Consider the following 14,766-nt stretch of genomic DNA (forward strand, 5'->3'; position numbering starts at 1 on the left):
GGGGGGGGTGAGTGTGTGTGATATCACAGGAAGCTTTTCTTGTCTGTATGCTATGGAGCAATTTTAAAGCATCAAAGTGCTTTCTGTATTTTCCAATCACTCAGTACAGAACTGATTATGGTCCTCAGCACCTCTCAGATTCAAGCTCGGGGAGCCCTTGTCTTTCAGGAAGAGGTTTCACCTTGAAAGCCAGTGCCCAGCTTCGGAAGGTCTCTCGTTAGAGCAGCAGGAGCAAACAGCTTAATTGCAGCTTAGCCCCACAAGGACCAGGTGTTTTGGAAAATCACTGATGGCCCAACTCTGAGACAACCCAAATTCACTTTCTCTTATCACACAGAAACAAAACACAACCTCCCCTCTAAGCAGAAAAACAAAAACAAGTCCTTTCAGAAACGGAATCCTTCAACTAAAGAGATATTTAGACTGCTCAGACCTGTGGATACAGATACACACACACACACACACACACACACACACTTACAAAAATATACACATACACGTTCATTCTCATTCACATTTATTTATATACACATAGACTCTCTCTCTCTCTCTCTCTCTCTCTCTCTCTCTCTCTCTCTCACACACACACACACACACACACACACACACACACAGACACACACATTTACTTAAGATAGATCTTCTCTGAAAGGGGACCCAAGAACTGAAAATCATGGTTTCTGTGAGGGAGGATTGGGGCACTGGAGAAAGGCAGGCTGGACAGTGCGTAGAGGAGAAAGGTGTTTTCCCTTTGAATACCTAAAAGTTGAAAAACGCCACACACTGTCCTTGCTCATCACAATAATATATGTGAAGAACCCTGAACCCATTTCACATGTTGGCAGTGTGCTGTGTTCTCTGCGAATTTGCCTTTAATCCTTACATTTACAGTATAGACATTATTACACTCTGATTTTTATAGATGAGGAAACTGAGGTAGAGAGAGGTAGGTAAATTGTTCAAGGTCATGTAGTTAGTATATGTAGAAGTGAGATCAGAGTCACAACATCCAGATCTGGAGCCTTTCCTCTTTACCACATAATACTGCCATGTCGAAATTAAATTCCTTGTCAGCTGCCTAGGACAGAGCCATGACAGAAACAACTATTCTTTTCTTGGTTGATTCTCCAGGGCAATGAGGGGAGAGGAGATAGTGTCCCAAAATAACTCAGTGAACAATTCATTGAGGTCCTCAAGTCCGAATGGCTTTTGGGGACTTTAGAACTGTGGATGGTTTGGGCCAAGTTGCTTGGTCTGCCTGAGTCTTAGTAGCAATGTCATGCTGGTTGCACTGCTGGGCTCTGGGGACTGCTATTGAATGACAGAGCACGCATGCTCTCAAGAACCTGGGCATTAGGAAACAACCGCAGAGATTATAATGGGTTACATAAAGAATGGGATCTGCACAGGTGAGGGTTGGAGGTCCTGAACTGTGCTGGATGGTCAGAGGGCTGAAGAGTAGAAGGGAGGGGAGCAAGGGGAGGTAGGAGAGGGATGTGGGGAAGAAAGAAAGTTCTGGAGATAGAAACAGTAAAGACAGTGAGACTGTTGAGAGTGGCTGTCTGAAGATGGAGGCCCCACGTGCCTTAAACAAAACCAGTCCATCTGAGTTTGGAATGAGACATGATTCCTAGGGAGGAGAGGGTTTCATAGTTTTCCTAAGAACCCCGGTAAGCCACTAAAGGTTGCTAAGCAGGGGTTTCCATAGCCTGGTTGACTTTTAAAGATGACCTGGACTGCTGTGTGGGAAACAGGTGGAGGCTATGCAAGCAGACCAGCTCTCAAGCTGCAGTGGAAGGAAGATGGCTCCAAGAACATGATGGATAAGGGTAGGCAGCAGATATGATTAGGACCTGTTGGGGGTACGATACTCCATGGAGGGAGAATATGTGGCGGGACATAAATTCACAGGGGTGAGAATGCTTTGTCAGCTTTGAAGTGTCCAATAGAGAAAAGTGCTACAATAGATGAAGAAGGCAGGTTCTAGAGAGAGACCCTAACTTGCCCAAAGTCACATGTCAACTTTGAAGTGTCCAATAGAGAAAAGTGCTACAATAGATGAAGAAGGTAGGTTCTAGAGAGAGACCCTAACTTGTCCAAAGTCACATGGCTGCATAGTGGCAGGAGGTGGGAACAAGTGAAAATGATTCCTTCATTCCTTTTCCTGAAAACAAAAGAAGGCTGTTAGCTGTATGTAACTCCCTTATTAACTGGACCACTGGGTGAACAGAGTAATGGTATCTCAGCTGTTTGCACAGGCATCACCTATAGTTAGAACCAGCATGATTTCTTTCTTTTTCTTTTTTCAAACCTGTGCAATTTCTTTATTGAGACAAACATACCTGAGTAGTCACTTTCACAAAATGTGATTTGTGCTAGAAAGTATTGCGTGATGCCTTCCAGATCACAGGCCTGACAGGCCCATGAAGAAGCCACTTCACCTTCTAATAAGTAAAACACTCTAGAGAGCCCACATTCCTGGCTTACAACTATCTGGTAGAGCTGGTGGAAAAAGCAGGAAGGGATATGCTTTTCCAAGTTCAGAGCTTAAACCACCAAAGCGAAAGCAGCCTGTCCTCTGGCTGCAACATCCAGTGAGCCACATGACAGCACCGTCCAACTAACTGAAAAAACGAATGCTGAGGAGGGCAAGGAGTCTCTGAGGTTGGCTAGAGAGGAGACTACCAGGAAAACAAGTTAGTGACACATAGGATGCAATCTTCTGAATCTCTTTCCCAAGCTCCACAAGCATTCAGTGTGCCAGCATGATTTCTTAAGGAGCATCATGGCGACTCAGTGGTCCAGGGGTGGTATGAGTGCTTTGTAACGGAGAGGCTTTGTGTTCTAATGTGAGATGTGACCTGTGGTCCCCACCTATTATTCTGAGTGAGAGGCTTGTGTCCAATGGAGCAGTCAGGGTCTGAGGAGCTGGTCTTTGGGTCCCTCGCTGTCATTTATAGCATGTTAAGTCTCTCTTAGTTTTCAAGCTAAGTGCCTCTAGCTTGGAAAAACCTTATCAGAGTTTTTTTTTTTTTTTTTTTTTTTTTTTTTTTTTTTTTTTTTTTTTTTTTTTTGGTGAGAACTCTGATATATGCAATATGACTGACAATCAGATCTCGTGTCTGTTCTGTGACATGTGCCTACTTAGTCTACTCTTCCCACCATCCCTGTTAGCTTCAGTAAGACGACAAGACCCAGGGGTGGAAGGATAGACTTAGTTATATCTGAACTCTTTGCTTGTGGCAGAGCTCCAGTTACTTATTTAGCTATACTAGATATCTATCTACTACAAATATCATTTTTTAGGATACTTATGCAATTGAAGACATAAAGTATTTTTGGCTTTGTGACTCAGTAAAACTGGAATGGTATACTATTGGATTCTTTGCAATGGCTCTTACAGTCACTCTGGGAGGCGAACCAGGTCTTTTGGGTCTCCAATTACTGGTCCCAAGAAGTTATGATAGGCTCTTTGGATGGATGCTGTCCCTACCCAACTGCCAAAAAATAGTACCATTTCACCGATATTCAGAGACACCTTCCTCCAAACCATTCACAGCCCTTCCCTGGAATATAGTTCTTTATTCGTTTTTTTTTTAAAGCTATACAATTTATCTTCACACACAACTTTGCTTTGGAAGTGATAAAGGGAAATACTAAACAGATGGAGACCTTTCTGTCCCCCGCCTCATAAGAAACGGTGTTTGTGCCAGAGACATCAAAAGACAGAATAAGCACGCGGAACTCATATTCTACTCCTGTCCTAAATCCACCCTGCCGGGAGCTAAGCAGTAATGAATGAAGCACATGGGAGAGTCAAGGCTTCATCTGGTGATGCTAACCAAGAGGAGTTTGACAGTTGTGAGTGAACTCAGCACACATATGCTGTTTTTGAAGCAAACTCTTCGACAGCCTCCTCTCCCCCAAAGCGATGCTCCCAAACCAAAGCCTGACGATTACCTTCAGCGAGTGGGTCAAGGGTGTGTATCATGAGCTGGAAGATGCTATTCCTCATGAGACTGTTGTGGAGGGAGGCAGAGCTTCCACCTCGCTGGAGGCGCGGTTTCGTCTGAATAGAGAAACCAAAGATGCTGTTAGTTTTCAGGAATGAATGTCGAGTGCATCACAGAGAGGAGTGTCATTTAGTCTATGGTCACTCCTTTCTGTTACAAAGTCACACACAGTTAAACCAAAGAATTTCAAAGAATGTTTCAAACATTCCAAGGAAATAGCTTTTCTATTAAATGAATCAATTTTGCCCAGCCCCCACATCACCCCTTTTAAACAGAAGTTAAGAAGTTAGTACAAGGCAGGCAATGTTTGGCATGCTTCACATTCTCAGGATGAGACTCACGAGATTGATATTGTTAGGACCAACATTAGGTAGACCATGAAGTCTCTGAGTAGTAAAATGAGGTGTTGGATGGAGGCATGGATTCCAGGGTTGCTTTTCTTAAAGACTCTTTATAACCTAATGCATAGTCTTTAAATTTTTGGATTGTGTGTCCTGTCAGTGAGATCTTTGTTTCTCTGTATCTATGTCCATGGACTCATCTACACCCATATAATCTTTCATGTTTTCTGTGGTTCCTATATCTATCCTTGGATCCAGAAAGTTCTGTGGTCCATGTTATGTGAGAACCTAAAAGACAGAGTTTCCACTTGTGGTTTCCAGGACACCTCCTTGGCACAGAGTCCTATGAGCTGTGATCTTTTGCTCCAATAACTGGATCTGAGATATGAGGACACCAAATGAACTTCATAGATGAGGTTACCAACAAGCTCTTACTTCTTCTTTTTAAAGTAATCAGTTTTCAATCAAACAGAAGTCACTTGAGGGCTCTTCATTTGGGCAGCTATTTAATTCTGCCTAGAAATGACTTCCTTCTCTGTTGAGAAGGTTGACTTTGCCAGGCGGTGGTGGCGCACACCTTTAATCCCAGCACTTGGGAGGCAGAGGCAGGCGGATTTCTGAGTTCAAGGCCAGCCTGGTCTACAGAGTGAGTTCCAGGACAGCCAGGGCTACTCAGAGAAACCCTGTCTCAAAAACAAAAACAAAACAAAGACAAAACAAAAACAAAAACAAAAAACAAACCAAAAAAAAAAAAAAACCAGTCTGACGAGAAGGTTGACTTTGTGGTATTGGGCGCAGGGGAAGATTTTCAGAGGCAGCCATGCCTTGTCAACAGTCTTAGGGAGGAGGGCTGCTATAAATAGAATATTTTCTTTTTTTGGTTTATTATTATTATTATTATTAATATTTTTGAGGCAGGGTCTCACTGTGTAGCTATGAAGGTACTGGAATTCCCTATGTAGCCCAGGCTGGCTTTGAACTCACAGAGATCTGCCTGCTTCTTCCTCCTGAGTACTAGGATTAAAGGTGTGCACTACCATGCCTGACTTAATATTACTTTTTTTTTTTTAAATTGAACTTGGTCCAAAATCTTCACATTTTGGAAATTTTCTGTGGTCTGGTAAAATTAAAACTTATCTTCTGATTTTATTTCAGTTAAAAATTAAAATGAAAACATTTTAACCAAGTCTTCCAAACTTCTCTATCATAGATTTCCCATAAAAGACTCCATATTTAAACACATTTGGATAGGCTGATATTTTCTAGAACAACTCATTGAGAACCTCAGACTTATGTCAGCCATCAACCCAGTGTAACACGAAAGAATTATGGTAATTTTGACCATTTTGGCTGTATTTCCAAGTTATTGACCTTATGTCTTTTACTTCAGAAGGTTCTTATTAAGGGTTATGGTTCAATAATTTGGTGGCAAACCTATAACTGGTTGCAGGACTGAAGTATGGGTAAAGTCTCAGTATGTAATGTAATGAGAAATCAACATTGGTTTTATTATAATTGATGTTCTATTAAAGCTGTATTCCCAACCAGCAGAGTTTGAAGATGAATGAAGGAAAATATCTGTGTTTCAGTGATGAAAAACATTCTGAGCTCTTCAAAGGCAGCCTGGAGTTGGAGCTGTATCTTGGTCTTGAGTTTAGTGTATCCTCTGGGTGCTCAGTGATGGGGGGAAGTATTTACAGGGTCACAAATATTTTCATGACCATCCTTTTCAACCGTAAAAGCCTGCAACATTTTAAAATGCAGCATGGCATTTAGTTATAGAGGATACGGATCAACATTCTAGGGGCAAAGGTAGCAGGCTTAAATCCAATGGAAATGCAGTAACTGTTTGTTGAACACAAAAACTCACAAGGTTATTTCCTTGCCAGGCAGCACAATATGAAATGCCATGTGTTAATTAGAAAGCAACTGAAAATGTGGCCACTGCTAATCATTTGTCCTTATAATCATGGATACTGTGGCTGTTATTCTGGAAAACCTCAAGAACTCTGTTGTGGGTATCTTCTTTAGACTTGAATTACGTCTATGCTTTGAAGACATTAAGCATTTTTTTTAGGCAGGGTTGGATATACTGAATATATACATCACATGCAGCATTTTTTTTCAAACAGGATGTTGCATGCAGACACACAAAGAAAACAGTTCTCAAGTGGATTCCACACTGTGCCCAGGTATCAGCCAACATCCCTTGGAATGTAATTCAGACATTTCTTACCCCTTCGACATGTACAAAAGTTCATGTCCAATGGAAGAAAGAATTAAAAATTTTGAAACATAAGATCAAAAATAGTTTGTGAATTAATGCCAGAGTTATTTGTTGTTAATCGTAGGACAGAAATACATCCCCTCCCTCCAGTGTATCAAACCACAAGTATTCCAAGGGAGAGGAAGATTTGCAAGCATAGAGCTCCCTCCCCACCTCTGCTACACACTCTTCACTGGCACAGGAACAGGCAGGGCTACTGCTCCCTACCGGTAAAGTCGGTTCTTCCTTGTCCCCAGCTGTAGGTGACTGCATAAAAGAAAAAAAGGAAAAGACAAAAGACAAAGAAATAAATAACAAATTCCACACAGGCTTTACATTTAATAACAATCACCAGTACAGAGATGGCTATCTCTACTCCTGGTATGAGTAAAAACGGTTATTTCTGGGTGAGGGGATTACAGGGACATGTCCCTTTCCATGTTCTGGAAGGAGTTTAGTTTAGTTAAGTCAAAACAGGCACACACAATATCTATCTCTAGTCAATATTAATGGCTTATTTAGACATGTGATGTGACTCATTCCCTTGAAAAGTCAAACTTGAATGCCCAACTATGATGTCCAGTAATAAAAAGCAATGAAAACAATTATGGCTCATTCATGTAATGGAACACTATGTAATCATTAAAATAGATGAAATGAATTCAAACATACTGAAATGGAAAATATATTAAGTGCAAAAAATATTTTAAAAATTATAGTTAATACTTCATTTCTTCAAAGTAATAGTGCATGTAAAGGAAAAGATTCTGTAAGAATTAGTGTTGTGAACGGTTATTTCTGGGTGAGGGGATTACAGGGACATGTCACTTTCCATGTTCTGGAAGGAGTTTATATCCATTGCTTCACATATAGTGAGTGAACTAATACCTGAAGAAATTAAGCTGCTGGATCAGAGACCAGGATTATCACCCAATGTGGGTGCTCAGGACTGAACTGGGGACTTCTGGAAGAACGGCCAGTGCTCTTAACAGTTGAGTCATCTTTCTAGGCTAATCCATTTCTCCAGCCCAATGTGTGATATTATTTTTAAGACACATAAATTTGGTACATTATAAGGTTGATTTGACTATTTTAGACATTTAATCAAATATTTAATAATCTTTAATTTTGTTGAGATGCCTTTTTGGACCCTGGAATCATATATGTAATGTATGTTTCCTTCTGTTTCCAAGCATTAGATCCATGTAGAACTTGTGTGTGTCAGACACAGACAGACAAGTTCTGGGTTGGCGATACTTCCCAGCACAGCCTGCAGGCATCACCAAACTTGCTAGAGCATCTTCCTTGGGGGGTTAACACTCAGTAGCTTCTTGAAAAATATCACAGGAAAATATCTCTGATATCCTAGTTCCCAAGGACAAACTTGGAAACGGAAGTGGACCGGAAATCGTCTTCTGATTTCTCTCTCTGCTCCGGGAGGCACCCTGGGAGCCCATTTCTCTAAGGTAGGTTCTTTGTTCTTATCAGATGGCTTAACAAACGGATCCACATTTTACAGAGTACCTCTCTGGGGAAATTTTCTAGTGTAGCCAGCTTAGCCTTTGGACATACATTGAGACCAGCTGTCAGAGCACACCTTTACAGTTAGCAAATTTATACCTTGTGGCTAAATGGGAAGCAAATAACTGTGAGCTAGACTGATATCCCAGAGATACCACAGAATATGAGAGAATAGAGCGAGGAGGGAGGATACAGGGTGGGCTTCAGAAGAGGAAAAATCCTCAGCTGATAGTCTCAAGTTTTAAAAATGTATGCAACAAAATTATTTGAGGAAGAAAAAAAAATTCAAAACTATATATCTGGGTCTGAATAAAAGGAAAAAAATTGTACTCCAGTGATTTTTTTTTTCCCCTTTTACAGGCTAGAAGGATCATAAAATAAGTAAGCTGAAGGCCTAGCACACAGATTCTGCAAAGAACAAAGACTACAGAGAAAGGTCGGCAGCCTTTCCAAGATGTGTTACTACTGGTTAATATCAACAGAAGTTGAGATCATTAGTTTATTTTCTTTCTGTGATTTGCAGATGTAAATATGCATCAGGTTACAGCATATAAATGCAGGTGACACACCAATGGCCAGTGAGCCTGTCTGCCCTGACCTGCTGCTCTTATGTTGTCTGATGAGAGGTGTGACATGTGATAAAGACTACCTTCCACCCTGAGTGATTTCTAGTGCTCACCTTGCTTAGGCTCCTGATCCTGGCAGTGGGCTCCTGATTGAGTTTAGAGTTCAAAAGTAGAGGGGCTTTAATTGGGTTGACTTTAGTGTCTCAGAGTTATTTTCAAGGTCATGAGCGCCTGAGAAATTTATTGTATTCGATGTCAAAGATTAGTAAGACTTCAATCTTGGTGTTCTTATTGTGGCTTTTAGAAAATAATCTAAATTTTTAACACTAATATTAAAATAATTTTAATATTATCTCTCGATAATATATCGATACTATCGATTTGGACTGCACTATTTTGAAAGCTCCAATTCTGAGGTCAGTTCAGAGGTTGTACCACATACAGGAGAGGTCTGTTCAGCCAGTCTTCAGTACTCACAAGAATTCTCCAGATTATTAAAGATGCTCTCTAAAGGGCTTATTGAAGGGTCCTAGGCTGGGGCTCTGGTGATCAAAGAAGACCCCTCTCTCATATAGTAATAGGACCCAACCAGGCCAGGGTCAGACAGAATTCTGCAATTCAATTTTTTTATTCAATGTAAATGGGCTTCTCCATCTTTACCCCACATTAGCCATGTGGTGACTATGTTGAATGTGAGCAACTGAGATTCTGCAGTATCTGGTATCTTTCTTAGAGAAAAACGCTACTTACACATGGTAATTTTGTTAGCTACTTATAATTATTTTGAAAGTGCTCTGCCCCCAGATAATGAAACCTATAACTGTTTGGAAGAATTTTAGATAGAATCCTCCTCAAGTCTTTAAATTGTCTCCTTTTTTTTTGCATTTGACCTGGGAAGTCTTTGGCTGGGAAACAGCTTCACTGGATGGCACATGCAGTTTTGATGTACCTTTGTACACAGCATTACTGCTGCCTGCTCTTTTCCTGGCATGTGAAAATGAGGCAAATATTGAGTAGTCCAGCTGCTTTGGACCACACAGTGAGACATGCCTGTGGTTCACTCTGGCTTGAAATTACCTGCAAATTATACAACTAAGTGAGTCACCATGAGAAGGCTTCAGATGCCGACAGACAAGTCTGGAAAATGAGAGGTGGTTTTCCCAGTTAGTGGCTGGGCACAGGACAGAGGTACATAGGAGCTGTTTGAATGCTGCAGCAGCAATCATTAACTTCTATTTCCAAAACCTTCTACCATGCCCTTTGAAATGTACCAGGCAGCACTGTAAATGAAGGACATATAGACAAACAAAGTTTTTTTTTCCTTTTTTCTTTTGGACATAAATGTGACCCAAGCCAGATATTCTAGTAATTAAAATGCACATCTTATATTGAACTGGAATTAATTTTAACATCCCAGGATTGAGTGAGAGGAGACTTGACTGAATGACATTCATTAAAAATGGTGTATCCTTTTTCTGTCAATGTACTTTTCTGTAATAAAAACATTTAAATCATCTTTCTCAGATATAGGTTAAAGCCTATCGGGAAGATATGGAAACAGGTACAAAACCTCAAATGTAAAATTAGGAAGGAAAGAATCCCCTACCCCTCTAGACAGAAGACCATTTCTTAATCCCTCTTATTATGAGGTGCCAGCATATTCCTCAGAGGGGAAGTTAAACAGTTGCTTAGTGAGAGAAAGAAGAGATGAACATCCAGATGATTTTGGACTGTGTACTCAGGTCACAATCTCTGTTAATCCTTCAGGGAAGTAAGAAAAAGAAGGGTGACTGAAGCTGGTAGCGCAGGATGATGGACTATCCCTGTCATAGTTCTGCTTTATGGAGACATCAGATGGGAGAAAGGCTCAGAATGACCCAAGTAGGAAATGTTATCAAAGAAGCTCAGGGTCCAGAAGCAAAGCCTTTCAATCATTTGTCTGGATAGATCATTTCCATCTTCATGAAATATTTGGGGCAGTAGAAAGAGATCTGAAAACAGTAGAAAGAAATACTGAATGGAGTGAGTAGAAGATAAATTGAGGAAAGTTAAAGAACATTCTTTTTAAGGATCATTGATCAAGAGAAGAAATCATGTCAGCTGAGAAGGGTCACATGGAAGTCAGGGCCAGTGTTGGGGATTGGGTTTTTGCCTCTTCTCAGCTACATGTCCTTGAGGAGGTGACCTAATTGTTCTGTTCTTTTGCTTCTCCACCTGTGAAATGGGGATAAGAATACAGTGCTGTTGTAAAAGTACTGCGACGAGACAAGGGATAACAGCTTCAAGTAGTTAAGGCCATGAATCAGACTTGGAAGTAGGGTGGCTTCTATGGGAAGCAGACATATTCATTGATGAGGGTAGAGGGAGGTGACTTAAGTAGTAATCTAGGCAAGACCACTTAGGCATGTCCCAGTTTGGCATCTGTGGAAGGAGATAATACAACTGATTCTATTTCCTTGACTTGGCCCCTGAACTCATCTCTGTACCTTCTGGAGGACATAGCATGGGCAAGGTGAGGTCAGTTGCTCATATCTTCTGTACTCTCAGGCTCTCAGGAGGTGGAAGACTGAGAGAAGATAGAATGCAGGTCCGAACCCAAAGAATTTCAAAATCTGAGTGTTCTATGACACTTTCCCTTGGAGGATACTGCTCCCATGAGTGGGAAAGGGAGTATGAGATCAGAAAGCTGAGAGTCCATTCCAAGTTCAGACTCTAATAGAGCATCTTCCTTCTCTGGCTGGTTTCTGGATTAGAGGTTCCTACATGATAGAAGCCAGTCCACATACAGATGTCCTGTGAATGTGTCTAATACAGGCAAGCATGGAGTGCTCTCTATCACCATGATTTGGCTAACAGAGGTAAAAGTCCCTTCACAACTTGGAAAGAAGATTACCATGTAGGAGGGCAGATTCCTATGCTAGAAGGTGAGAAGAGGCATGGCCTGTACTCTCTATTAAGATCATTAGGAAATGTAATTTGGGGATGATCAGTAAGTAAGGCTGGCACGAGAGTAATGTCAGCATACAGACCTGGACTATTACTGATGAACTTATATAATTGTGTATGATCAATGTTACAAACTGTTGATCATACATGATTATCAGAAGCATTCAGAACAATTATGGACATTGACTCTTAAACATCTACACTTATATCTACCTGTCACCTATCCATCCATCCATCCATCCATCCATCCATCCATCCATCCATCCATCCATCCACCTATCTATCTATCTATCTATCTATCTATCTATCTATCTATCTATCTATCTATCTACCTACCTACCTACCTGTCATTGTCCTATTCTATTGTATATCACTATCTGTCATCTGTCACTAACAACTAATAGGTAAGCATAGACTGAGTTCTTTACTCTTAAATAATTATTGTTGTGTATGTACGCACATGCTATAGCTCAAGTGTGAAGGTATGAAGACAACCTGTGATAGACCATTTTTTTAACTTCAATACTGGGACTGAAGTCAAGCGATCAAAGTTGGTGTAAGCATCTTTACCTGGTGAACCATCTGGGTGACTCTCTTTCTTGGAAGATATAAATAAATAGAAGTCATCTTAATATTTTATTCTTGCTTACCAAATAGTCATCTCATACACTCCACTGGCACATCCGTGCCAACCTTTAAATAGGACTTCTTTAAATACCTCTCACAGAACTGACAAGCTATATCGGGTACATCTGTACCCAGCTCCTCCACAGAGCCTCCCAAGTAGCAGAAGTTGTAATATCTTTGTGGATAGGCTTCACCTCTGTGCTTTCACTGTTCCTGACAGTGGCCACTTAAACTGCAACTAGGTAGTATGCTTGAGTGAACCATTCAGGTGGGACAGGGGCTATTGCTTCCGTGTCAGTAAGTGAAGCTCCCCAGCTGCCTGTGACACTGGCTAAATTAATAGTCATGCTGATTATTTAGATCCACTTCTTCAATGACTACTTAATCTTTCTTATTAAGTAGGTACATGGAAGTCAGTAATATGTGTTTTACAAATGGAGAGTGAGAGGCAGGAAGGGCCTCAGGCTGTTTCTGTGCTCAGGATATGTAGCACCAATGCCAAGTCATTTAATTTAGGAAATTAACAGTCCATCTACCATTGCTGTCTCTTGCCTTCTTCTGCAAGATCCAGATGCTGCTTATTTACTTTATTGTATTGTTTGAGCAATTCTCATAATTGCTAATGAACAATTTTGATATGCCAACCAAACATAGTCTATTAGTGTTGGTCTGGTATGAAGCATGAACATTGGCCTTGACTAGTGAGGAACCCAAAACCCATCCATATACTGTCTCCACCACTTTATGTTGTCCCTTTGTAGTGCTGCTGATAAAAGTCCTCACACATGCTTGACAAATCCTTTACCACTGAGCTGGGCCCCTGCATTCCTTCTTTTTAGGACAGAGGATGTGGTGTGTGTGTGTGTGTGTGTGTGTGTGTGTGTGTGTGTGTGTGTGTGATGTGTTTGCCCACATGTGCATACAGATGGTGCATACATGTGGTTGTATGACTAGATTTCACACAAGGTGTCTTTCTACTATGACTTTCTGATCTCAGTTTTTGTGTCAGGATCTCTCAGTGATTAGCTGGCCAGTGAGCTTCAGGGTTCCTTCTGTTTCCACACCCCCAGTGCTGATATGCAGGCTGCTATGTTCCTGCTTCACATGGGTGTTAGGGATCTAAACTCAGGTCTTCATGGTTGTGCAGCAAGCACTTTACCAACTGAGCCATTTTCCCAGCCCTGGTTACTTTTTTAAATCCATTAAATGCTAGTGCTAGACAAAAATTATGTTATACAAATCAGGCACCCTTCAGTGAAAACAGGTATGATTTATGGAAAGCACAGTATATGCCAAATGTATAAGAAATACCTTACTGAATCATTAAAATAATATCTCCGATACTACATAAAGATCCCGAGACTGATAGAGGCTGGGTGGGTTTGTCCAAGGTCCCATGGCCAGTGAGTGCATGGCAAAGCTCAGGTAGCTGGGCTTTGGAGCTTTCTCGAGTGTTGGAAAACAAGGAAGTGGAATTTTCTTTACAATAACCAGTGGGAAGAAAGCGGCAACCAACAGAGCTTCAAACGCAATGAAAATATTAAGAACTGTTTATGAACTTGGACTTCTAATGAAAGCCAGATGATGCCAAGCAATTGTTGGGAATTTATGATGACAGATTTTATTTGTATTCATTATGTACACATTTGTTTTGTTGGGAATTGTGAGCAAGTGCTTGAGAGTAGAGAAAGTATAGAAGTTAATTTTGTGGTCATTTGTCTCTTCCAGAATTGTAATTTAGACTCATTCACAACTGTCAGTGTTTTTTAAATGCAATTTCTGTCTCTGGAGGGTCATAGAGGTACTTTTTATGACCTTCACAATGTAACAGGTGCAAATGTCCTTTATACTTCAACTTGACTTGTATTAGGACTCAATAACTCAGCAACAGGTAGGAATTGGGGCTGTCTGGTGGCTTTGCTCACCTTGTGGCCAGGAGCAGATCCTGTTCTGTGTGCTGTTTATTTAGAAGGACATGGGTGTCGATTCTTCAGTTAATTTCTGGTAAATACTCTGGATCTCCACAAAAGCTCAGAAAATGAAATAGTCAGCCTTAATATTGGAAACATGAGCTCAGGTCATGGCTTTGCCAGGCACTCACTGGCCATGGGACCTTGGACAAACCCACCCAGCCTCTATCAGTCTCAGGATCTCTATGTAGTATAGGAGATATACTTACCGAATACTAAGATGTGAATAGAGACAGCTATTCATTCATTTAACACTATCTGGTAATAGTTACTTCACTCTTATATATCATGCCAGGCTGTTTTCTAGGTTTTAGGAATTCAGGTGTGAGCAAAACTGACAAGAGTCATTGTCGTTATGAACCTCACACTTTAGTATATGTTATTATAAAATTACAAGAGAAAGAGCCAGTTGTAGTTACATCACTTAAAATTAAGTTATATTTGCATGTCCCTGATGACTAAGGATGTCGAACATTTCTTTAGGTGCTTCTCAGCCATTTGGAGTTCCTCAATTGA

The 14,766-nt window shown here is 40.8% G+C and overlaps 1 protein-coding gene across 4 annotated transcripts in view; it reads right to left on the reverse strand.

Moving 5' to 3' along the window:
* Window positions 1-14,766, reverse strand: part of Slc24a2 (solute carrier family 24 member 2) — a 258,730-nt gene that overhangs the window by 88,663 nt on the left and 155,301 nt on the right. For 2 of the 4 annotated variants that reach the window (XM_031377816.1, XM_031377817.1), the window contains exons 3-4: window positions 6,849-6,887; window positions 3,961-4,069 (exon numbers count right to left, since the gene is read on the reverse strand). In XM_031377816.1, coding sequence (XP_031233676.1) covers window positions 3,961-4,069; window positions 6,849-6,887 — 148 coding nt within the window. Of the gene's footprint in view, window positions 1-3,960; window positions 4,070-6,794; window positions 6,888-14,766 lie in introns of all 4 variants that reach the window. The other 2 variants (XM_031377815.1, XM_031377814.1) reach the window with 1 other exon arrangement.

The sequence above is a fragment of the Mastomys coucha genome, unplaced genomic scaffold (genome assembly GCF_008632895.1).
Source record: "Mastomys coucha isolate ucsf_1 unplaced genomic scaffold, UCSF_Mcou_1 pScaffold18, whole genome shotgun sequence".
Lineage (NCBI taxonomy): Eukaryota > Metazoa > Chordata > Mammalia > Rodentia > Muridae > Mastomys > Mastomys coucha.